The sequence below is a fragment of the Bos indicus x Bos taurus genome, chromosome 2, assembly GCF_003369695.1.
Source record: "Bos indicus x Bos taurus breed Angus x Brahman F1 hybrid chromosome 2, Bos_hybrid_MaternalHap_v2.0, whole genome shotgun sequence".
Taxonomy (NCBI): Eukaryota; Metazoa; Chordata; class Mammalia; order Artiodactyla; family Bovidae; genus Bos; species Bos indicus x Bos taurus.
In genome coordinates, this window is record NC_040077.1 from 28,018,365 (window position 1) to 28,042,547 (window position 24,183).

Below are 24,183 nucleotides of genomic sequence, written 5' to 3' on the forward strand. Positions count from 1 at the left end.
CGTTTCTTTATTTATTTTTTATTCTGCAAAAAAAGAAGTTACAGCATATAATACCTCCAGGACATTTTCCAAACTTTGAACACGTAAACCTAGGGACAAGAGATTAAAACTTTTATGCTGGTGTATTCCCATTGTCTCTAAATTCACTTACCTATAAAATAAGAGTGGCTACCCCAGCCCTTTCACAGTACTGAAAGTGAAAGTGAAGTCACACGTTCGTGTCTGACTCTCTGCGACCCCATGGACTGCAGCACGTGAGGCCTTGCTGCCCATCACCAACTTCCGGAGTTTACTCAAACTCATCTCCATTGAGTCCGTGATGCCATCCAACCATCTCATCCTCTGCCGTCCCCTTCTCCTCCTGCCCTCAATCTTGGCCAACATCAGGGTCTTTTCACATGAGTCAGCTCTTCACATCAGGTGGCCAAAGTATTGGAGTTTCAGCTTCAACATCAGTCCTTCCAATGAACACCCAGGACTGATCTCCTTTAGGATGGACTGGTTGGATCTCCTTGCAGTCCGAGGGACTCTCAAGAGTCTTCTCCAACACCACAGTTCAAAAGCATCAATTCTTGGGCACTCAGCTTTCTTCACAGTCCAACTCTCACATCCATACATGACCACTGGAAAAACCATAGCCTTGACTAGATGGACCTTTGTTGACAAAGTAATGTCTCTGCTTTTTAATATGCTGTCTAGGTTGGTCATAACTTTCCTTCCAAGGATTAAGTGCCTTTTAATTTCATGGCTGCAGTCACCATCTGCAGTGATTTTGGAGCCTCCAAAAATAAAGTCAGCCACTGTTTCCACTGTTCCCCCATCTATTTGCCATGAATCCTTAATTCCAGAATGCCCACAGATACTTGACTGGCTCTCCACTGTCCTTTTCTGAAACTCAAACAATGTGGCTAAGGAAGTACACCCCAATCAAACCTCCTTTAGATCCTGCTCTGCCTTTCTTTACCCCACCCCCCATTCATTCATTTTTTTCTCTAGTCCTGTTCCTATTTTCCTCCACTGACCCTTTGAATGTACTTTTCCATCTTACTAAAATTTCCTTGTCTCCCAACTTTACCCAGCCTGGTCTCTGATTCACAACACCTAGGCACGTTCCAGTTTTCTGCTTTAATTTCACTGATCCAGCAAGCTCTTTTGGACATCCAATTCTGGTCTTGGTTCTCCTCCAGTATTCTCTCTCTGGAAGGTTATATTATAGTGAAACTTTTAGGTTGGTGTATTTCTCTCCCTCAGTTCTAGTCTTGTTACAGCTCAAGCAGGCAGGATTTCTCGGCTCCTGTCTCATCATAGCAAGGGTTTGAAACAACAGACTGGTTACAGTTCAAGTTCTTTTATTAAATAGGATGAAGATGGCCAGCCCTGAAGGAGTGGCAATGATGCCTCTTGACTTCCCTTTTTATACTCCCTGTCTTCCCTTTTTATACTCCCTGTCTCCTCCTCTTGGTTCATGCCCTGTGCAGAATGCAAATAGGTACACTCGAGGACAATCAGGGAATGGGACATGTCTGGGCACATGCAAAATAGTCATTTTACATATTCATCTAGATGGGTGTGGACTGAGTTTTGATTGACAGTTGCAAGTTGCACAGCAGACTCTATTACTTATGTCTTTCCCATAATTCAGTCTGTTATAATCAAATGTATGTATATATAGAATGTTTATGAATCCTTAACAGACTGCTAGCTGCCTAAGGTTACTTGACACAGCTGTGCATGTGTGCATGTGCTGGAGTTGGAGAAGCCCCTGTGGTTAGTTTGTATCCACTGTGTGCCTAGGGCCTACTTGCAGGAGTTAGAAAAATCTCTTGAGGTTCTTTTTGTAGCATATCTGTGAGCTCTCCTGGGTGTTTCTGGGGTAGGGTTTAGAGATCAGCTTGCATCCTTTTTGGCTAGGTCACCTTCATCCCTCATCCCTTAACTTTCTACCTAACAAAATTGTGTAGAATCTTATTTGTGTCTCTAATGTACATCTAGAGGCTCTTCTGTCTTGGATCTCCTGGACATGGAACAACAGACTGGTTCCAAATAGGAAAAGGAGTACATCAAGGCTGTATATTGTCACCCTGCTTATTTAACTTACATGCAGAGTACATCATGAGAAATGCTGGGCTGGAGGAAGCACAAGCTGGAATCAAGATTGCCGGGAGAAATATCAATAACCTCAGATATGCAGATGACACCACCCTTATGGCAGAAAGTGAAGAAGAACTAAAGAGCCTCTTGATGAAAGTGAAAGAGGAGAGTGAAAAAGTTGGCTTCAAGCTCAACATTCAGAAAACTAAGATCATGGCATCTGGTCCCATCACTTCATGGCAAATAGATGGGGAAACAGTGGCTGACTTTATTTTTGGGGGCTCCAAAATCACTGCAGATGGTGATTGCAGCCATGAAATTAAAAGACACTTAATCCTTGGAAGGAAAGTTATGACCAACCTAGACAGCATATTAAAAAGCAGAGACATTACTTTGTCAACAAAGGTCCATCTAGTCAAGGCTATGGTTTTTCCAGTAGTCATGTATGGATGTGAGAGTTGGACTATAAAGAAAGCTGAGTGCTGAAGAATTGATGCTTTTGAACTGTGGTGTTGGAGAAGACTCTTGAGAGTCCCTCGGACTGCAAGGAGATCCAACCAGTCCATCCTAAAGGAGATCAGTCCTGGGTGTTCATTGGAAGGACTAATGTTGAAGCTGAAACTCCAGTATTTTGGCCACCTAATACAAAGAGCTGACTCATTTGAAAAGACCCTGATGTTGGGAAAGATTGAAAGCAGGAGGAAAAGGGACGACACAGGATGAGATTTTTAGATGGCATCACTGACTCAATGGACATGAGTTTGGGTAAACTGCAGGAATTGGTGATGAACAGGGAGACCTGGCATGCTGCAGTCCATGGGGTTGCAGAGTTGGACACGACTGAGCGACTGAACTCAACTGATCATAATTAAAATACATCAGAATAACACAAGCCTCATTTTAAAAACTTGAGCCATCATTCTTTTCTTTACCTTTGTTTTGATTCCTGAAAACTAAGATTGTGACCTCAGCTTCATGCCCTCTTTTGAAGTCTCTGTCAAAATCCGTTGGCCTTGCCTGTAGAAATGACAGGAATCACTGCTGTTTCATGTGCATCCACTGTTTGCAGAACAGAGCATGAAGTATTTTACATCATCTCAGTTAATTTAGTCCTCATGATCCCCCAAGATGGTGATATCATTGGGTCCATCCCATGTTTGGGGAATCAGAGGCTCTGTGAGGTTAACTTGCCCAAGATCATATGGTGCAAAAGCTGGGAGTTCAACTCTGGTCTAGCATCATGGCCCCATGCTCAACAACTGTTCAGTCTTACAGTCAGGACCTCGCACTCTTATGGTATTATAGTTTTCTGGTTCTTTACGGATTCACCTTTTGGAGGACTGGACACACACTGGTTGAGACCGGATCTCCTTTGTCCCTTAAGCAGAGTAATATCGGCCTGTCTGGTGCAGGAGACCTGCAGGAGAAGCATGCAAGTCTTCCTTCTCCCTTATGGCTTGAGAAGGCGGTAATGTGCAGCATTCCCGGTGAATGAAAAGTGATGGTTTTTCCTCAAAAGATAAAGATGTTAAATAAAGCCAAACTCAGGAATGACCTTCTATTTCTGTCATTTAACTTTCCATCTAGCTCTAGTTAGTTAAAGCCTGAGAAGGTTTTCTTTGTGGTTGTCAGTTGCCAGCCAGTTTGAGACCCACTTGACACAGCTCGTTTGAACTGCTTTTTGGCTTAATCGTCTGTAGGACACTTAACATCCTGGTAAAACCACCGAGATCCAGTCTGGTTATTTAGATCAAAGTGTTTTGGAAGCATTTTTCCTCCTAAGCTGCTACTGCTTATAGTCCTGTCAACTGTTCATCATTTTAATCTCAGTGCTTTCTTTGCTTTCTAAAGGAGAATGTCAGGGACCTGAAAATTATGTAATTATTAATACTGTGGTTCTTCAACTGGCTGCACAGTGGTTTCACTCAAGGGATGGTGAGGACACTTTAGAAAATTACTCATGCGTGGGTCCTATTCCAAATAGCCTAATTGTTCTTCCTGCAGCCTGGGCTTTGGGAACTTTGAAAGCACCCTCTCGTGGTCCCAGTGTTTAGCCAAGGCTGGAAAGCATGTTATATGTGGACAACTCATTCTCCAGTCTCTTTCCTCTTAACTCCCACCACTAGTAAGAAATATTTGGCTCAAGCTTAAAAAAGTGTCTCTTGTATATCTGTGTATATATTTTAACTTAAAAAAAAATGGCCTTGAGGAGCAAGAATATTGTTATTTAAAGAAATACATTCACTTTTTTTCCTCCACCCAGTGAGATCTCTAGCTTCATTTGACAGGAAAGATAATAAGTGAAGTATGATTTTCATTGTTGGCACTGCTGGGAACTGGGAGATCAGAAACCTTTTCACTTTCAACAAAGCAGTTCAGGCATAGAGGGCATTTCAGCTCAAGTAGTACGTGCTTTGGGTTTGACATTATCAGTATGGTTTTATTGTTGTAAGCCTTGAGGCTAGTTTTCATAAATGTTTTTTAAGTCATTTTTTAATTTGCTACCTTGCAGTTGTGTAAAGTAGGTAAGTCTTGCTGCTTTCAATGTAGAATTTTTGAAACTGCATTAGTGACAATACAAAATATTTAATTTCCCCTTGAAGATAGAACTGGAGAAAGAAATAGCAACCCATTGTTGCCCAGAGAATCCCATGGACAGAGGAGCCTGGCAGGCTACAGTCCATGGGGTCGCAAGAGTAGGATATGACTTAATGACTAAAGAGAGACAGAGAGAGAGAAGATAGAACACAAATTGTAAGTACAGCTGACCCTTGAACAACATAGGTTTGAACTGCATGATCCAATTAGACATGAATTTTTTTCAATAAACAGGTAATAACAATCTGTGGTTAGTTCAACTTGCAGATAGAGGAACCATATTTAAGGAGGGACAAATGTAAGTTATATGTGGGTTTCTGACTGCTTGGAGGGCTGGCACCTCCAACCCCTCCATTGTTCACGGGTCAACTATACATGTAATTAACACCCAACTGGTACCCACATGAGCAGTATGAACTTAGTTTCTAAAGTTTACTAACGTGCATTGCAGATAGCAATTTTTTATTGACGTCTAGTTGATTTGCAGTGTGTTAATTTCTGCTGTACAGAAAAGTTATACATATACTTCGATGTTCTTTTTCATTGTGGTTTATCAAAGGGTACTGAATATAGTTTTCTGAGCTATACAGTAGGACCTTGTTGTTTATTCCTTCTATATATAAAAATTCCTTCTATATATAGAAGCTTACATCTGCTGAATCTGCTCACCCCAGCCTCCAACCCTCCCCCAACTCATTGTCCCTTGGCAACCATCAGTCTGTTCTCTATATGCCTGATTCTGTTTCTGTATCAAAGATACGTTCGTTGGTGTCATATTTTAGATTCCACATATAAGTGTTACGGTATGGTGTTTGTCTTTCTGACTTCGCTTAGTATGATCATCTCTAGTTCCACTCATGTTGCTGCAAATGGCATTCAGTTCAGTTCAGTTGTGTCTGACTCTTTGCGACCCCATGAATCGCAGCACACCAGGCCTCCCTGTCCAACACCATCTCCCGGAGTTCACTCAAACTCATGTCCATAGTTCATTCTGTCTTATGGCTCAGTAGTATTCCATCGTGTATATGCACCACATCTTCTTTACCCATTCATCTGTCAGTGGACATTCAGGCTGTTTCCATGTGCTGGCGGTTGTGAATAGCAGTGCTCTGAACCTAGGGGTGCAGGTATCTTTTTGGATTCGAGTTTTGTGTGGATTTGTACCCAGAAGTGGGATTGCTGGGTCACATGGTAGTTCTGTCGTGAGTGTTCTGAGGCCCTCCATACCATTTTCCATGGTGGCTGTGACAACAGCATAGGAGAGTTCCGTTTTCTCCACACTCGGTCTAGCATTTGTTATTTGTAGGCTTTTGAATGATGGACATTCTGGCTGGTGTGAGCTGGCACATTTCTCTAATAATTGGTGATGGTGAACAGATAGCAGTTTTATATGCATTTTGGTAATTAATGGCCAAAGAGCCTGATTTATCAAGGCTGAGTGATTAAGGTGATATTTCCCAAAGTACACGTAAAGCCAGGACTCAAATGATATAAAAAGTAGCTGAGAGTATTAACTTACTCCTCCTGCTGAAAGTGTCAGTTCAAGAAGGTCCATGTAGCAGCTCTGTGTCCTATTCCGTCTGAAACAATGGTTCTGCAAAGTGTGGTCCTCAGACGGATAGTGTCAGCTTCACCTGGAACCTTTATAAAAATGTGAATTCTGGGGTTCCATCCCAGGCCTGAGGAATCAGAATCTGGAGGGAATCAGGCACAGGAACCTGCGTTAACACACTCTGGGGTGATTCTGATGCTAAAGTTTGGGAACCATGGCTCTAAAGGAAAGGGACGCTAGGGTAAAACAGAGGTTCTCAAACTCCACTGACTCACCTGGGGAGCTCAGAAAATCCCAGTGCCTAGGCCACACCCCAGACCAATTCAGTCACAACTTCTGGAGTGGACATGGGCACGGGTATGTTTTCAAACTCTCCTGGTGGTTCCAAAGTGCACCCAGGCTGGCAGTGGAGGGAATTCTTAGGATTGACGTTGGACAGCCACATCTTAAGCTCCTCCACACGATGAAGGCCACACCTGCTGGTCTGGTGGGCACGTTCAGGAATCAGAGTTCAGACACTCGAGTGGCAGTAGTGGTATTACACCACCACGGTAAGTTCCTGATAGCGTGTACATTTTCCTTTGAAGTGGAGGTTCTCGAAACGTGGGTCTTGAACTTCTGGGGTTCCTTGAGACTTCTATTTTAAGGGATCCTGAATGTTCATAAGAACACTAAGATGTTACTTGGCTTTTTCCGTAGTGTTAACATTGGTGTAAAAGCCACTGTGGTCAAACCTAGTAATGTTGGCAGAAACCAAAGCAGAAACATCAAAGTGTAGTAATAGCCATCATCTTTAAAGCACTCACTCTATCACTCCGTAAATAAATAAAAATTTAAAAAGTGCAACTGGCTTAAATCCCCACTTGAGAACACATCTTTTTAATATTCTGTGCGATGAGATGGGAAGCATCTCTTCAGTACTTAAGTGTGATGGTTGTCTCTAGGGAAAGCACTGGTGAGATTGAGTTGTGAGCCAAACTAGCTTTTTTTTTTTTTTCATGGAACATCACTTTTACTTGGAAGAACAGCTGAGAAACATTGGCTCTTCAGACTAGGGATCTGGCAGACATTTGTTTCAAAATGAACCCAGTAAGCCTGACACATCAAGGAAAACAATGGACAGTATTTGTTGTCAATAAGAAATTTCACATTTCAAGCAAAAAACAGGATTTTAGAAAACTTGTATCTGCCGTAGTAAGTTTGACAGACACCCACAACCCTACCCCCCAGTATTTAAAGCCTTATCCGATGAGATTGGTAATAATAATGTATTGATACTGTGTAATATGTCAACATTTGGAACATTTGCTAGCTCAGTGATGCTGAAAAATTATACATGGGTAAAAGATCCATCAAAATAGACCAATGTTTACCATAACATTTATGAGAAGTTTAACATGTTGATTTTACATTTTATATTGCAACTAAGCTTTATGAAAATAGCACTTGGAAAGTTTTGGCATAGTGACAAATGATGTCCACAATTACTTGGAAAGGCTATTAAGATACTCTCCCCTTTTCCAACTAGATATTTGTGAGAGACCGGATTTTCTTTGTATACTTTAAGGAAAACAGCAGTGGAGTGACTGCGCATGCAGGTGTGAGAATCTGGCCATTTTTATTAAGCAAAACATTTGAGATTTGAGAAAGTGTAAAAAGCAGTGCCACTCTTAATTTTGTTTTGGGAAACTATTAGCATGCAGTGGGCTGATTTCTGTGATGTTTAATGAATCAGTAACTGAATACTTTAGAAACACCTTTTATTTTCTAAGACAGTAAATACAACATAACCTAAACATATTTTGTTTTAATATAGATTCAATACTTTAACATTACTAAAAATATTTTTATTGAAGTTGATTTACAATGTGTTAATCTCTGCTGTACAGCAAAGTGATTGAGTTATATATACACACACACATTCTTTCCTATTATGGCTTATTATAGAATATTGATTGTAAGCTCTCTGCTATAAAGTAGGTCCTTGTTTTTCTACATGTAATAGTTTTGCTAACCCCAGGCTCCCAATGCAGCACTCCCCCACCTCTCATTCCCCTTGGCAACCACAAGTCTTCATGTCTGTGAGTCTGTTTATGTGTTGTAGATAAGAGACTGGGACTGGTATCTACAATGGTGGGACTGGGATTGCTGGATTGTAGGGTAGGTAATTCTATTTTTGCTTTTCTGAGAACCCTCTGTACTGGTTTCCACAGTGACTACAACAACTTATATTTCCACCAACAGTGGAGGAGGGCTCCCTTTTCTCCATACTCGAGCATTTGTGGCTGTTCTGACTGGTATGAGGTGGAACATCATTGTAGATTCGTTTTTCTCTAGTAATTAGTGATGCTGAGCATCTCTTCGTGTGGTTATTGGCCATTTGTATTTCTTTGGGAAAATCTCTATTTAGGTCCTCTGCCCATTTTTGATTGGATTTTGTGTTTGAGTTCTTTGTGTACTAGAAACTAAACCCTTGTCGGTGGCGTCGTTTGCAAATATTTTACCCCGTTCCGTAGGTTATCTTTCATTTTGTTTATGATTTTCTTTACTGTGCAACAGCTTCTAAGTCACATTTGTTTATATAAATATTTAATATTTCTAAGTACAATAAATACAATCCACGTGGACATATCATTTGGAGTTCTTGATAAAGTTTGAGAACTGCTGCCTTAAGGGTTTCTGGTCTCTTTTGTGGAGATTTCAGTATCATTTGCTTGTTGTCCTCATGATCATTTTTCAGGCCACAAAGAGGTAAGGATTTAAGAGGATTTGAGGCCTCTGATTTAAGAGGCTTAAATCAGAGCTAGCAACATGGAGGAGGGAAGGCTGAGTGTCCTGAAGCAAAGCCAATCACCTGGCCTGTGCCTCTTTGCCAGGAGACAGAACGTAGAATGGGACATGACCTCACTGTACCCACATAATCACTGCTTTGGTTACACAAATTCTCACTTTCATTACTCTTCACCACAAGACTTAGTTTTTATTTCTAGCTATTTTCAGCTCCTGCTAGTCACAGCTAGATACAGCTTTCAAATGCATGGATGTGGCTTCACACTTGTTAAAAGCAACAGTTTGGCCTCAGATGTTTGTCAGTTTCCTACACAGGTCATCTCTGCCCCCATCAGTGAGTTGAGGAAGTGCTGTTAGCAATAGCTACAAGGAGAGAAGAAGGGAAGGTTTAGAAAGATGTCAAGAAACAGTGGTAGTGCGAGAAGAAGGGTCGGGTGGCAGGGGAGGGCGGGGTGGTGGTGGTGGTAAAGGTCACAGTGTTGGTGTGATAAACACCCACCAGAAATCTCAGCTGAGAAGCCGTTTCTGCCAGTGCTGCTTTGTTAGCAGTGATAAGGAGAGCTTCTGATCTTTCTGCCCCTGGCAATGCAAACAATGAAAATTGTACTTTATCTGTCAGTTGAAACTAGAGACAGGCACAAAGTAAATTATTTAAATGTTATCTAATATTCCTACTCTTTAGGCTATGGATTTTCTTATTAAGCATAACTGCTCACACTGAATGTTAAGGATAATTATTTCAAATATTCAAGTTATATGTTCTAAGTAGCTGCCTATTTTGAAGGAAAATGCTGGGGTTGGCAAAGGGCTGAGTTCTGTAGTGTTTTGGAATGGTGCTAAGCGGCTTCACTGTGAGGATTGGAAAGGGCTTTGGACCCTGGGAAACTAGCTGTTTTCACCATTATTTAGCAGGCGGTCAGCCAAGAAAAGGTTCCTATGTCCCTTTGGTAATTAATTGCCCATTCCCAGACATTCAAACTTTTCTCACCCCACTTTGTGGTGCTTACGTAATGTCCAGTTCTGATTTATGTACTGTAGAGGCAATTTAGAATGGTGGTCTGAGTACTCTGTGTGTCTATAGGTTAGTTCCTCAGTCGTGTCCGACTCTTTGCGACCCCATGGACTGTAGCCCACCAGGCTCCTCTGTTCATTAAATTCTCCAGGCAAGAATACTGGCAGTGGGTAGCCATTTCCTTCTCCAGGAGATCTTCCCAACCAGGGATCGAACCTGCGTCTCCTGCATTGCAGGCAGATTCTTTACTACTGAGCCACCATATAGGAAAGGGAGGTAAAGAGGAGAATACGTTGTAAATTAGGGCCAGTGAGAATTTTGATGGGCAAGGGCTTATTTACAGTTGCTTTGAATTTTGACATGATAAAATACTTTGCATTCTGTAATCTGGGCCAATTTTAAGCCACTAAATATGTCCTAAAGTTTTACAAATTCTGTTATAGAAAAAAACGTATGGTACCTTTCCCTGTAAAAAGTACTCATATTTAAACAACAGTTGTCTATCATGAGCCATTCTACTACTTGGTGACCTTTTTTTCCTGACCAGTTTGACAGAGATGATGATTTTTGTAAAAACCAACTTACCCTTGAGTGTGGCCTCTTAGATCTCTTCTGCTCATTTTCATACTAGTCTTTTAAAAGTAGGCATATTTAAAACTACATTTTACATAGTGGTTGTTGAGACTGTGTATGTACCTTCCCGGCAGTCCTGTGGCTGGCTCACTGGCGGTTCCATTTCGTGGGCAGCAAAGCCTCTCGCCTCTGTCCTCAATGGGCTTGATGATCAGATTTCTCAGAGCAGTTGACACCCAGGAGTCACTGAAGAAAGGGATTCTTAGCATGTCTGCTGGCGGAGATGGAACCCCTGGCCCCATAGACTGCACATGGACCCGCCTTCCCACGAACAACTCCGTAAAAGGCCGCTACCAACCAACCAACCGGCACTGAGGCTTTCTTTTTACCTTTTCAGGCTTCTGGCTGTGATGGGTCGGAGATTCCCGACGAAGTGAAGCTGATCGGGTTTGCTCAGTTGAGTGTCAGCTGATACCTGTCCCTTGATGTCGCCCTGATCTGTCATGCCTCCCCTCGCCACACCCTCCCTCCAACCTTTCCTGCCACTTCCTCCCACCCCCTAGCAAAATCAGAGGATTGTGAAGAGGCCGGCTTCAACGTAACGGGATAAAAGAGTATTTTTTTTAAACTTAACAACACTGAGTTCTGCTTTATTCTCTAGCAACCCACAGTATGAGAACAAGCAAATGCCACAGCTGCACGACTGTTGCTCAGTTTTTCAAAATCTATTTAATATCCTCAGCAACCAATTTGGATCTCCCTTAAGTGAAAAGAATCTGAAACACTCAGGTGGTCCGATTTATTGGCAACAAAAGGAATCTTTTCTATCAGAAGCCTATTTCTTCTCTCATTGTTGTCCTTTCTGTTATAATACTTTAATTGTACATCTGACAATACTGCCTCTTATGTTGTATTTAGAAATTAATATACTTATAAAATTAAGATTTATTAGCCAAACTTGAATTCTAGTTTTAAAACTGACTGTGAATTTTATTTTTCATATATTTATGCATTACACACCTTAGCTATAAGAAAGAAAAAAAAAGTTTTTGATTATATATGCTTCCTGCAGTTACTCTTGTTATTTAAACAAAAAATTTCAGGTCTATCTTTCGAGTATTTATAACTTGTGATTTTTGAAATGACTGAATTAGGAACTAGGATGCTTACTCTCTTGGTTTGCCTGAAAACCAGTTCACAATCTGATTGTCTCCTGGGAGAGGGAGGTGCCTTGTGGAAAAAAAAAATTCATATTAAGAATGTGCCTGAGGCTGCTTTACTCTGGAATAGTCTCAGATCTCAAATTTCCTCTACATAAAGTGGCATATGTAAGTTTTGCTTCACTGGAACGTTTAGGATGCTCTATAAAATGGCGCCATTCTGTTAGATTGCTAAGTATGTACCCACCTCTGATTTGATGTCTCCTGAAATGATAGAATCTGTCGTTCCAAAGGCGATAAACTTGAAAAATACCAGAATCCGTGTTTTACTTGAAATTCTGCAGAATACCCAGATGGAGTGAAAAATAATAGAAAGGGTTTTGTGCAATGACTAAAAGGTAAAACGCTGTTAAGTTTCAAGAATACATACTTTCAACCCAAATCGCCCTCTGCTTGACTATACATTATGGAATAGTAAACCATCAGATTTTCAAAATTGGAGTCTAAACTTTCAGGGTGGTGGCTCCCAGATGGTACCATTTGCTCTTTCCTAGCTAACCCTAGATATGGCAGCTCTTTCATGTACTTTAAAAAGCAAATATATATTACTAAGGAAAAAAAAAGTTATTTATAATTGCCTTGTCATAATTGTTAAGGTGTTCTAGAGCCATTTGCATACAACTTAATGTAATTTCATTCCATTCTATTGTTTACACAACAATTACTCAAAGATGACTGCAGAGGTAAAAGGACAATAAACGTGTATTGTTGCACAAAGAGAGAGCGTGGCATTGTCTCCTTCCTCCCGCTGCAGTGACATTTAGCACTTTCATAAAAGGCCTAGTGAGAATTACCTGGTGAAAAGTGCCCTGGAGGAAGACTAAAGCATCCAGCTAGTCGCGGAGAATCCCGTTTGACAATTAGCTTGACAAAAAGAATGAGAGACATTCACTCTCAATGTAGACAGTCTATCTTTACGTCAAAAACAAAGGGCTGCCGCAGACAAGTGGGAAGAATTCCTTCCAACCACTAAGGCCAGAACGGTTAGGGGACTTGGCCAGGGCCTTTCACAGCTTCTTGGCCTCCTGACATCTGCACAACTTGTGGCCAAAACAGTGTAAGAAAAAACCCACACATTCTATTCAGAGTAAAACATACATGAGGAACTATATAGAACTCTGTTTTGCAATACAGTGATGAATAAATGCTTAATTTTTTTATGCTCATATTCCCATATGTTTTCTAATGGTATTTGAAGGAGCTTATATATACCAGATACCAAGATAAATATTTTTTTCAAGTACATAAATTAAGATGAAGGGTCAGGAAGAACTGGCTACCAGGATAATTGCAAGTGTAAAATTAGGGCACAGAAGCTCATGACGAGGTCCTAGTCAGTCAGCACACAGCCTGGGATTAGAGCTCCCAACCCACCAATGGTGAAGAGTAACATCGTTTCTCCTTCAAGTAAGGATGAACGCTGATTTTTCCTAGTACTAATGCCTGGAATGAAATTCTTCTAGGAAGTTCCAGTTATGAATTTAGAAACTTAGAAACTCTCAAAGCATTGACCCATATATTCCAGGTTTTGAACACTTACCCTTTCCAGTGCTTTCTGTGGGGGCTCACATGCAGGGTATGTGATAGGAAGTGCTGGTCAGCTAGGAGCTGAGATCATGATCCAAGCAGTTGCTCTCACGTGTGGTCTAGAAAGATACAGCAGTTAAAGTTGGGTGGGATGAGTAGGGTACATTTCCTTTAGGCAATCCTGTGTGACTATTTCTCCTAATCAAGCTTTTGATTAAACATGACACATTGTGATTCTGCTCACTGGCAAAAACCTAAACTTCGCTAAACACAGATACTTGGCATTATTTATTTGGACAGCTCACATGCTCTGGCAAACAGGAGGGTTTACACTTCTTGATAAAATCAAGGGACTCATTTCATACAAACAAAATCTGTCCAGCATCCCCTGTGCTCCAACTGTGGTCAACTTGCAGAGATCTAAAATGGAAGGACATTATCATCTCATTTTAATGTCCATATATTGTTCTTATTTGAACAACATGGTTTTCTGTATATAGGACAACTTTCAGAGACACTTCTAGACTGTGTGTGAAAACAATCTTTTTCCAAAAAATTATTCTTGGAAAGTTAACCCATTTTCCTATGTGTTACATATCTTGCTGCTGCTGCTGCTGCTAAGTTGCTTCAGTCGTGTCTGACTCTGTGCGACCCCATAGACGGCAGCCCAGCAGGCTCCCCCGTCCCTGGGATTCTCCAGGCAAGAATACTGGAGTGGGTTGCCATTTCCTTCTCCAATGCAGGAAAGTGAAAAGTGAAAGTAAAGTCGCTCAGTTGTGTCTGACTCTTAGCGACCCCATGGACTGCAGCCTACCAGGCTCCTCTGTCCATGGGATTTTCCAGGCAAGAGTACTGGAGTGGGGTGCCATTGCCTTCTCCCGTTACATATCTTATATGCTGGTAAATATGGTAGCTCTTCATGCCTCTTCATGTCGGAGTAGGGTGAAGTAGTAGTCTTTTGGGGAAGAGTCAAGAATTCCCTCAAAAAACAAATCTAATCCCATATAAAATCCTAGCATAGGAATTTTTTTTTTTCAATCAGAATTTTCACTCATCTCAACAATGCACCTGTGACCTGTTTCATGTTAAGCAACATACTTTCCTGGTTAACCTTCCAAAGTTAAGTTGGCAAGCAGAATCTACAAGTAATTACAGAGATGGTGAAAATAACCAATTAGCACTGGAGGGAGGACTTTGCCAGAAATTAGGATTCATATTTGACAGTAAATGATCTGAGGTCTTTTTTTGCCCTAGAGATATATTGGATAAGAGAAGCTATTGCTTAGGCCCATTGAATTTGTTATAGTAAAGTCATATGATCAGCTTAAACTTATCCATACCTACAGTAGAAGTATAGAGAGCATACTTCTGGCTTATCCAAAAGTGGCTTTATCCAATTATGATACAATTAAAGGAACTCAAACATACCCTCATTTTTCTGTTGCACACATTTGTCTAATCTACCCATTTCATACTCTCACCAGGATATTAAAGGGCAGGGTTGGGCGTTAAGTGGTGTGCCAAGGTGGGTGGTGCTAAAACATACCCTTTGGGCCAGAATGTCCCAACCTAGAAAAGAGGTCTACCACTAGGCAGAATTGCCATAATCAGATGGTTTTCAAGTGACAATTTCCATTGCATATTGGCATGAACTAAAATTTTAAGTAATGAGGTTTGATCATAAGAGTATTCCCTTTAAGTGGATAAAATACTTCCTGGAGTTAGGTATTTAGAATGTGTACTACCAAGAATGAGTAAACTGTTTAATGCATATAAAGAGTGGAGACTGTAAAGGCATATGTTTAAGATATGACTAAATGACTGACTCCCTCAGGGACCTGAGATACAATATCAGTTAACACCCAAAACATCACAATAAAGGAACTGGCACTCCACTGGAATAGACAAGCCATAAAAAATAGCAAAAAGTACCTGTTTCCAAAATGTCTCAGTGATTGCCTCAATGCTTTTTTGCCACAGAGAAAAAGCATGGTCCAGTAACAATGCTGCTTCTTTACCTGTCTTCTTACACCTTATTCAACAACCCTAACCATGGCTAGTTCAGACACCTAAGAACAGAAGACAAATTGGCACAATTAGCTTATCAGGTACTGTGCATCTATGCCAAGCCAATGGATGCTTGAAGAAAAGTACATAATACTTCCCCTACATGAATTACAGCCTACAAAATGAGCATCATTAGCTGAAGGGGTTTATTGAACCTGTATAATTTAGCTCATAACTCAAAGGGCAAGGAATATTATTAAGAATTACAATCTTATGCTATTATTTGAATTTGTTACAGAATGAAGAAAGGTCAGTAATAGAATAACGATTCCTGTAGTGTAGTTATCGCTTATGTAGAATACTGGCTTGAGAAACCAAGATTTGTATTTTATCACAGAAGAAACCAGCTTATTGTTTAGGTAGACCGTTCAGTAAACTAATGAGTCTATAAGAGGAGGAGATCAAGATGGTGGAGTAGGAGGACATGGAGCTCACCTCCCCCCATGAAGACATCAAAAATGTGAGCAGTTCTCACTGGAAACAAACTAGAGACTGGCAGAAGGAGTATTCAGCATCCGAAAGGCTGTAAGAAAGATCCACACAGAGTCGGGATCAGGAAGGGAAGAGAAGCAATCAGGGCAGGACCTGTGCCCCTGGAGGGGAACATAGAAGAGGAGGGGGCTTACACCCTACCTGGGGAGTGAGGAGTTTGAACCATGTATCAGACACCCCATCCCTGGGATCCAACACTGGAAGGAAAAGTCTCATGGCAGGTTTGAATATCAGTGAGACTGACAGTGGGGCTGTCAGAAACCTAGACCACTCTTAAGAAATGCACACACACTCTTACTCCTTCAACGAGGCAGAGGAAGCAGACTGAAAGGACCCCAGACTTTGCCTGGTTTTCTGTAACTGCCCTTGTGCAGGCCCAGGCCAAGCTGAGCACCCACCGTGGTTCCTCTTGCTCTGCAGAGCAGCTCCATACTAAGGCAAAGGCTACGGCAGCCAAGGTGAGTGCCCAGCTGTCAGGAACAGAGTCGGCTCAGACCTGGCAAGGCATCCACCCTGGTGGTCACAGGGGTGAAAGGTCAGTGCTCTGGCCAGAGGTGGGATCACTCCAGCACACGCTGTGGCCCCTCTTGCTCCACAGCACAGCTTCCCACTAGAGCAAAGGCTGCTGCTGCTGGAGAGTGCTTTGCCATGGAGGATGGTGCCAACCTGGATCCAGCACTGTACCTGAACAGGGAGAGGGTGACCATTACCGGCACCTGCAGAGGCAGCAGTCTGGAGCTCTGACTGGCACGCATGGACCGTGCCAACTCACACCCTGGCCTGCACAGGGCACGTGCTCCAACAGTGCTCCCTTATGGGGCAAAGGTGCCAGTGCTGGGAGGGGGAGAGCACACACTGAGGGAACAGAAGCAGCTCTGACTTGACCCTCGGGGCTTCTGGTGTAGCAACTTTGGACGCGCTCCTATCCCTTGACAGGATGCTGTTGGCTACTGAGCAGAGAAGTCCCCCTCTCGCATCTGGCTCTAGCTCTAACCCTCCCCCATCTCTGCCATCTCCAGCTCCACCTCCTAGCAACAGTGATCACTGCCAGCCTACCCAGAGGAGAAATGTGACTCGAACACACTTCAGACACAGCTCACCCATCAAAGCCACCAGGCACATGCAGACTGCACAAGGATGCTCCCACACAAGGACACCCCATTCAGGACCAGGATAGGTAACCTTTATCTAATTTCATAGAGAAAAAGATAAGCAAAATGAGAAGACAGAGAAATTTGTTTCAAATAAAAGGACAAGAAAGGGGAAAAAAACCCTGAAAAACCGAATGAAACAGATACACAATTTACTAGTTCAGAGAATTAGTAATAATGTTAACTGAATTAGGGAAAATAACAGATGAACATAGCGTGAACTATAACAAGGGACTGCTGCTGCTGCTGCTAAGTCGCTTCAGTCATGTCCGACTCTGTGCGACCCCATAGACGGCAGCCAACCAGGCTCCCCCATCCCTGGGATTCTCCAGGCAAGAACACTAGAGTGGGTTGCCATTTCCTTCCCCAATGCATGAAAGTGAAAAGTGAAAGTGAAGTCACTCAGTCGTGCCCGACTCTTAGTGACCCCATGGACTGCAGCCTACCAGGCTCCTCCATCCATGGGATTTTCCAGGCAGGAGTACCAGAGTGGGGTGCCAGTGCCTTCTCCAAACAAGGGACTAGAAAGTAAAAAAGAACCAATCAGAACTAAAGAATATGATAAATGAAAACACACTAGAAGGAATTAACAGCAAACCAACTGATACAGAACACCTGATCTGGAAAATAGAATAATGGAAATCACTCAATTAGGATAACAAAAAGAAAACAAATTTTTGAAATTAAAACAGTTTAAGGAACATTTGGGACAACATCATGTGTATCAACATTGGCATTATTAGGGTTCCAGAAGGAGAAAAGAGAGCAAAAGGGGTTGAAAATGTATTTAGTGAAGTTATGGTTGAAAAGTTCCTGAATCTGAAGAAGGAAACACATCCAGGTACAGGAAGAACAGAGTCCCAAACAAGATGAATCCCAAAAGATTCACATCTAGGCATCAAAATTAAAATGGCAAAAGTTAGTGAGAGAATTCTAAAGACAGCAAGAGAAAAGCAAGGAGTCACATACAAGGCAACCCTCATAAGGCTATGAGAGATTTTTTCTGCAGAAACACTCACTGCAGGCTAGAAGGGAATGGCATAACATGTTTAAAGTGTGGAAACGGATAATCTCAGCAAGATTATCATTCAGAAGAGATAGAGTTCATCAGTACTAAACCAGCCCTAAAAGAAATGTTAAAGGGTCTTTTATAAGTAAAAAAGAAAAGGTTACAACAAGAAGTTAGAATCTATAGGAAAGGAAAAATCCTACTAAGTAAAGAAAAATTCATAGTAAAGGTTGTGGATCAACCACTTTAATAAGCTAGGACAAAGATTGAAAGAACTGTAAAATCAACTATAACTACAAAGTTAAAAGATAAACATGATATAAAATATGGCATCAAAAATACAAAACATGGGGGAGGGGAGTAAAAAAACATAGATCTTTTAGAAGGTGTTTGAAGTTAAATGACTTTAAAACAAGTAGATAATAGGTACATATCAACATATATGAGCCCCATAATAATCACAAATCAAAAACCTACAGCAGATGCACACAACCTAAAGTGAAAGGAACACAAGCATACTATTAAAGAAAATCATCAAACCATAAGGGAAGAAACTAAAAGAAAAACAGAACAGAGAAGAACTATAAAACAACTGGAAAACAATTAACAAAACGGCAGTAAGTACATATCTATCAATAACCATTTTTAAATGTCAGTTGACTAAATGCTCCAATTAAAATGGCTAATTAGATTAAAAGATAAGATATACTGCTTACAAGAGACTCACGACAGAGCTAAAGGCACACAAAAAATAAGGAGATGGAAAAACATATTTCATGCAAATTGAAATGACAAGAAAGCCACAGTAGCACTAGTCATACCAGATAAAGTAGACTTTAAAGCAGTCTACACAATTAAAATAAATATAAATAAAACACAGTCTACAACAAAAGACAAAAACAGAAGGACATTATATAATAATAAAAAGATCAATACAAGAAGGGAATAAAACATTTGTGAACACCTATTGTAAGAGCACCTAAATATATAGAGCAAATATTAATGGACATAAAGGGAGAAATTGACAATAATGCAATAATTGGGGAAGATTTTAATACCCCACTTACATCAGTGGATAGATCAACCAAACAGAAAACCAATACAAAAACAGTTTCTTTTTTCTTAAATTTTTTTAACATTTAATTTTATATTGAGGTGTAGCTGACTAGCAGTGCAGTGACAGTTTCAGGTAAACAGTGAAGGGGCTCAGCCATACACATGCATGATCCATTCTCCCCCAAACTCCTCCCAGACTTAGAGAACAAACTTATGGTTGCCTCTACACACTGCTATATTTAAAATGGATAACCAAAAAGGACCAACTGTGTAGCACATGGAACTCTGCTCAATGTTTTGAGGCAGCCTGGGTAGGTGGCAAAAACAGTAGTTTAAAATGACACATTAGACTAGCTGGACTCCATAGATGTTTACAGGGCATTAAATCCCAAAACAGCAGAATACACAGTCTTTTTAAATGCATGTGGAATGTTGCCCAGGATATATCATGTCCTATGCTACAAAACCAGTCTCAATAAATTTAAGAGGATAGAAATTCTATCAACCATCTTTTTCCTGACCACAATGGTATGAAACTAGGAATAAATTACAGGAAGAAAAACGGGAAAAACACAAACACATCAAGACTAAACTACATGCTACTAAATTAGATAAGTGATAAGGACCTACTGTATAGCACAGGGAACTCTAATCAATACTCTAATGGCTTATAGGGGAAAAGAATCTTAAAAAAAAAAAAAGAGTGAATACATTATGTGTATAACTGATTCACTTTGCTATACACCCAAAACTAACACAACATTGTAAATAAACTACACTCCAAAAAATGAAAACAAAACTCCAGACCAAGTAATGAGTACATGAAGAAATTTAAAAGGAAATCAGAAAATACCTTAAGACAAGTAAAAATAAAAACACAACTTTCCAAAATCTATTCGATGGCAGCAAAAACTGTTCTAAGAGGGAAGTTTATAGTGATACAGGCCTACCTTAAGAAACAAGAAAAATTAGAAATAAACAACCTAATATAACTTGTAAAGTAATCTGTAAAAGAATAAAGCCCAAAGTCACAAGAAAAAAAAAAAAAAAACAAAACAGTTTCAGAGAGAGAATGAATAACAGAGAAACAAAAAAATAATATAGAGGCCAAAAAAAAAAAAAAGATCAGTGAAACCAAGAGCTGTTTTTTTTTTAAAAGATAAAATTCATAAGTCATCAATAAAAACACAGGATCCAAGTAAACTGAAAAAGAAACGAGTCAATATAATGGAGATAAGATGGGTAAGTTTCTAGAACTATACAATCTTCCAAGATGATTGTAATCAGGAAGAAACAGGCAATCTAAACAGATCAATCAATAGTAGTAACCTAATTAAAAAATACCTCCCAGCAAACACAAGTCCAGGATCAGACAGCTTCACAGGAGAATTGTACCAAACATTTATAAAAGAAATACCTTTCTCAAACTCATTTTTATGAGACCCTCATACCAAAATCAGTTCAACATCCCTGATGAAAAGAGATGCAAAAGTCCTCAAAGAAATATTAAGCAAACTGAATTCAACAATACATTACAAGGATCATACACCATTATTAAGTTGGATTTATCCCAAGGATACAAGGGAAATTCAAGCTCCACAAGTTAGTCAATGTGATATGTCATATTAACAAACAGTTAAAATCATATGATTATATCAATTGTTGCAGAAAAAGTATTTGACAAAGTTCAACATCTATTAATGATAAAAACTCTCAACAAAGTGGGTATAGTGGGAATGTACCTCAACATAATAAAAAACAAACCACATTATACTCAATGGTGAAAAACTGAAAACATTTTTTCTAAGATCAGGAACAAGGAAAGGATATCTACTCTTGTCACTTTTATTCAATATAAGAGCAATTAGGCAAGAAAAATCTAAAAGGCATCCAAATTGGAAAGAAAGAAGTAACACTGTCACTATTTGAAGATGACATAATACTATATATATGAAACCCTAACAAAAACTATAAGAACTAATAAATGCATTCAGTACAATTGCAGGATACAAGACATACAGAAGTCTGTTGTTTTTCTATACACTAATAATGAACTTCCAGAGAAAGCAAGAAAATAGTCCAGTTTAAAATCACATGAAATATAATAAGGCACCTAGAAAGAAACTTAACTAAGGAAGTGAAAGGCCTATGTTCTGAAAACTATAAAACATTAGGGACAAGTTGAAGATGATACAAAAAAATTGAAAGATATTTCATGTTCATAGATTGGAAGAATTAATATTGTCAAATGTTCATACTAACCAAAGCAATCTACAGATTTAGCAAAATATCTATCAAAATGCCCAGGGCATTTCTCACATAAGTAGAACAAATCATCCTAAATTTATATAGAACCACAAAAGTCCCCAAATACCCAAAGAAATGTTGAGAAAAAGAACAAAACTGGAGGATCACACTCCCTGACTTCAGACTATACTTCAAAGCTATAGTAACTGAAACAGTATGGTATTGGCACAAAAACAGATATATAGATCAAAGGGACAGAATAAAGAGCCCAGAAATAAACTCACACAGTTTGGATCAATTAATCTACAACAAAGGAAGCAAGAATTTACAATGGGGAAAAGACAGGCTTTTCAGTACGTGCTGCTGGGAAAACTGGACAGCTACATGTAAAAGAATAAATTAGAGTATTTTCTCACATCATATACATAAACAAACTCAAAATGGATTAAAGACCAAAATGTAAGACCAGAAACCATAAAACTCTGAGAAGAATACACTGAACAATCTTTGACATAAACAGTAATATTTGGATCTGTCTTTAAGGTGAAGGAAACAAAAGCAAAAACAAACAAATGGGACCTAGTTAAACTTAAGAGCTTTTGCAGAGCAAAGAAAACCATCAACAAAATGAAAAGTCAATCTACTGAATGAAAGAAAATATTTCCAAATGACATGCCTGATAAGGAGTTAATATCCAAAATATATATGAAGAGCTCATACAATTAAATATTTAAAGAAGCAATTAAAAATGGACAAAAGATTAGAACAGACATTTTTCCGAAGAGATATATGGATGGCCAACAGGTACATGTAAAGATGCTTAACATTGCTAGTCAGAGAAATTCAAATCAAAACCACAATGAGATATCACCTCATACCTGTCAGAATGGCTACCATCAAAAAGTATACAAATTACAAATGTTGGTGAGGATGTAGAGAAAAGGGAACCCTAATATAACATTGTGGGATGATAAATTAGCACAACCACTAATGGCTGTGCATATGGAAACCATAATGGATATGCACTATGGTGCATATCCAAAGAAAACAAAACAATAATGTGAAAAGATGCCTGTTCATAGCAGCTTTATTTATTATAATAGCTAAGATATGGAAGCAGCCTAAGCGTCCATCTATAGATGAATGGATAAGTGGAATATTAGTCATGAAAAAGAACGAAAATTTGCCATTTGTGGCATATGGCATTTGTAATAACTTGGATGGATCTGCAGAGTATTATGCTTAGTGAGATATATAAGACAGAGAAAGACAAATACTGTATGTTATTCAGTTCAGTTCAGTCGCTCAGTCCTGTCCGGCTCTTTGCAACCCCATGAATCGCAGCACGCCAGGCCTCCCTGTCCATCACCAACTCCCGGAGTTCACTCAGACTCACATCCATCGAGTCAGTGATGCCATCCAGCCATCTCATCCTCTGTCATCCCCTTCTCCTCCTGCCGCCAATCCCTCCCAGCATCAGAGTCTTTTCCAATGAGTCAACTCTTCGCATGAGGTGGCCAAAGTACTGGAGTTTTAGCTTCAGCATCATTCCTTCCGAAGAAATCCCAGGGCTGATCTCCTTCAGAATGGACTGGTTGCATCTCCTTGCAGTCCAAGGGACTCTCAAGAGTCTTCTCCAACACCACACTTCAAAAGCATCAATTCTTCGATGCTCAGCCTTCTTCACAGTCCAACTCTCACATCCATACATGACCACTGGAAAAACCATAGCCTTGACTAGACGGACCTTTGTTGGCAAAGTAATGTATGTTATTACTTGTATATGAAATCTAAAGAATAAAATGAATAATATAACAAAACAGAAATAGATTCACAGATATATGGAACAAACTAGTGGTTGCCAATGGGGGGAGAGAAAGCAGGAGGAGCAAAACAGGGGTAGGGGATTAGAGGTACAAATACTATGTATAAAATAAATAAGCTCCACAAGTATGCTGTACAGCACAAGGAATACAGTACAATATTTTATAATGACTTTAAAAGGACTACGTCTATAAAAATATTGAATCACTCTTATACACCTGAAACATATAATGTAAATCAACTGTACTTAAATTTAAAAAGTAAATTAAAGTGATATAGAAGATAGAAGAAAAATACAAGCATGTCACATATTGGGATACCAATGCTATTGTGGCATATTTTGGGAAATGCCTGAATTTAGATACCACGCTCTTATTTTACCATTCTAAAATACTATATGAAGCTTGATCATATACATAATCAAATTTGATTCACATGTTAGTCCTGTGGTAATGTGTATTTTTACACTGAGGAACAATTTAAGATCTATTTCTTATTGTGGGCTGTAGTCAAAAAGATGAAAAGTCACTGTTTTAAGCTATTTTAAATATTTGTTCTTGATGTTACTTGCAGGCAAAATCAACTCTGATGAGCAATTTAAATCATCTCATTTAATCTCAAACTACTATATTGATTAGGTTTTAGTATCCTGTCTTAAAGATGAAAAAACTAGGGCTCAGAAATACTAAGTTGCCCAAGATAATACAGTAAGTATTGTAATATAAAACAGGAATTTGAATACAGGTATACCTGGTTCTGGAGAAAGCAATGGCACCCCACTCCAGTACTCTTGCCTGGAGAATCCCATGGACAGAGGAGCCTGGTAGGCGGCAGTCCATGGGGTCGCTCAGAGTTGGACATGACTGAGCGACTTCACTTTCACTTTCATGCATTGGAGAAGGAAATGGTAACCCACTCCAGTGTTCTTGCCTGGAAAATCCCAGGGACGGGGAAGCCTGGTAGGCTGGCGTCTA

At 39.8% G+C, this 24,183-nt stretch overlaps 1 protein-coding gene and 2 long non-coding RNA genes across 3 annotated transcripts in view; 1 reads left to right on the plus strand and 2 right to left on the minus strand.

The window, feature by feature from the left end:
- The window catches only part of STK39 (serine/threonine kinase 39), a 322,691-nt gene extending 310,136 nt beyond the window's left edge, over window positions 1–12,555 (plus strand). The window contains exon 18 of the mRNA XM_027558523.1: window positions 11,014–12,555. Within this exon, the coding sequence (XP_027414324.1) occupies window positions 11,014–11,088 (75 nt within the window). The 3' untranslated portion in view covers window positions 11,089–12,555. The remainder of the gene's footprint in view (window positions 1–11,013) is intronic.
- Window positions 8,533–10,922, minus strand: LOC113903023. Its single transcript, XR_003513986.1, has 3 exons — window positions 10,740–10,922; window positions 9,531–9,610; window positions 8,533–9,394 (listed from the first exon to the last, which is right to left on the minus strand). It is a non-coding gene; the product is annotated as an uncharacterized LOC113903023 (long non-coding RNA).
- Window positions 12,411–24,183, minus strand: part of LOC113903030 — a 62,463-nt gene continuing 50,690 nt past the window's right edge. The window contains exons 3-5 of the long non-coding RNA XR_003513987.1: window positions 15,296–15,432; window positions 13,377–13,482; window positions 12,411–12,700 (exon numbers count right to left, since the gene is read on the minus strand). This is a non-coding gene — a long non-coding RNA (uncharacterized LOC113903030). The remainder of the gene's footprint in view (window positions 12,701–13,376; window positions 13,483–15,295; window positions 15,433–24,183) is intronic.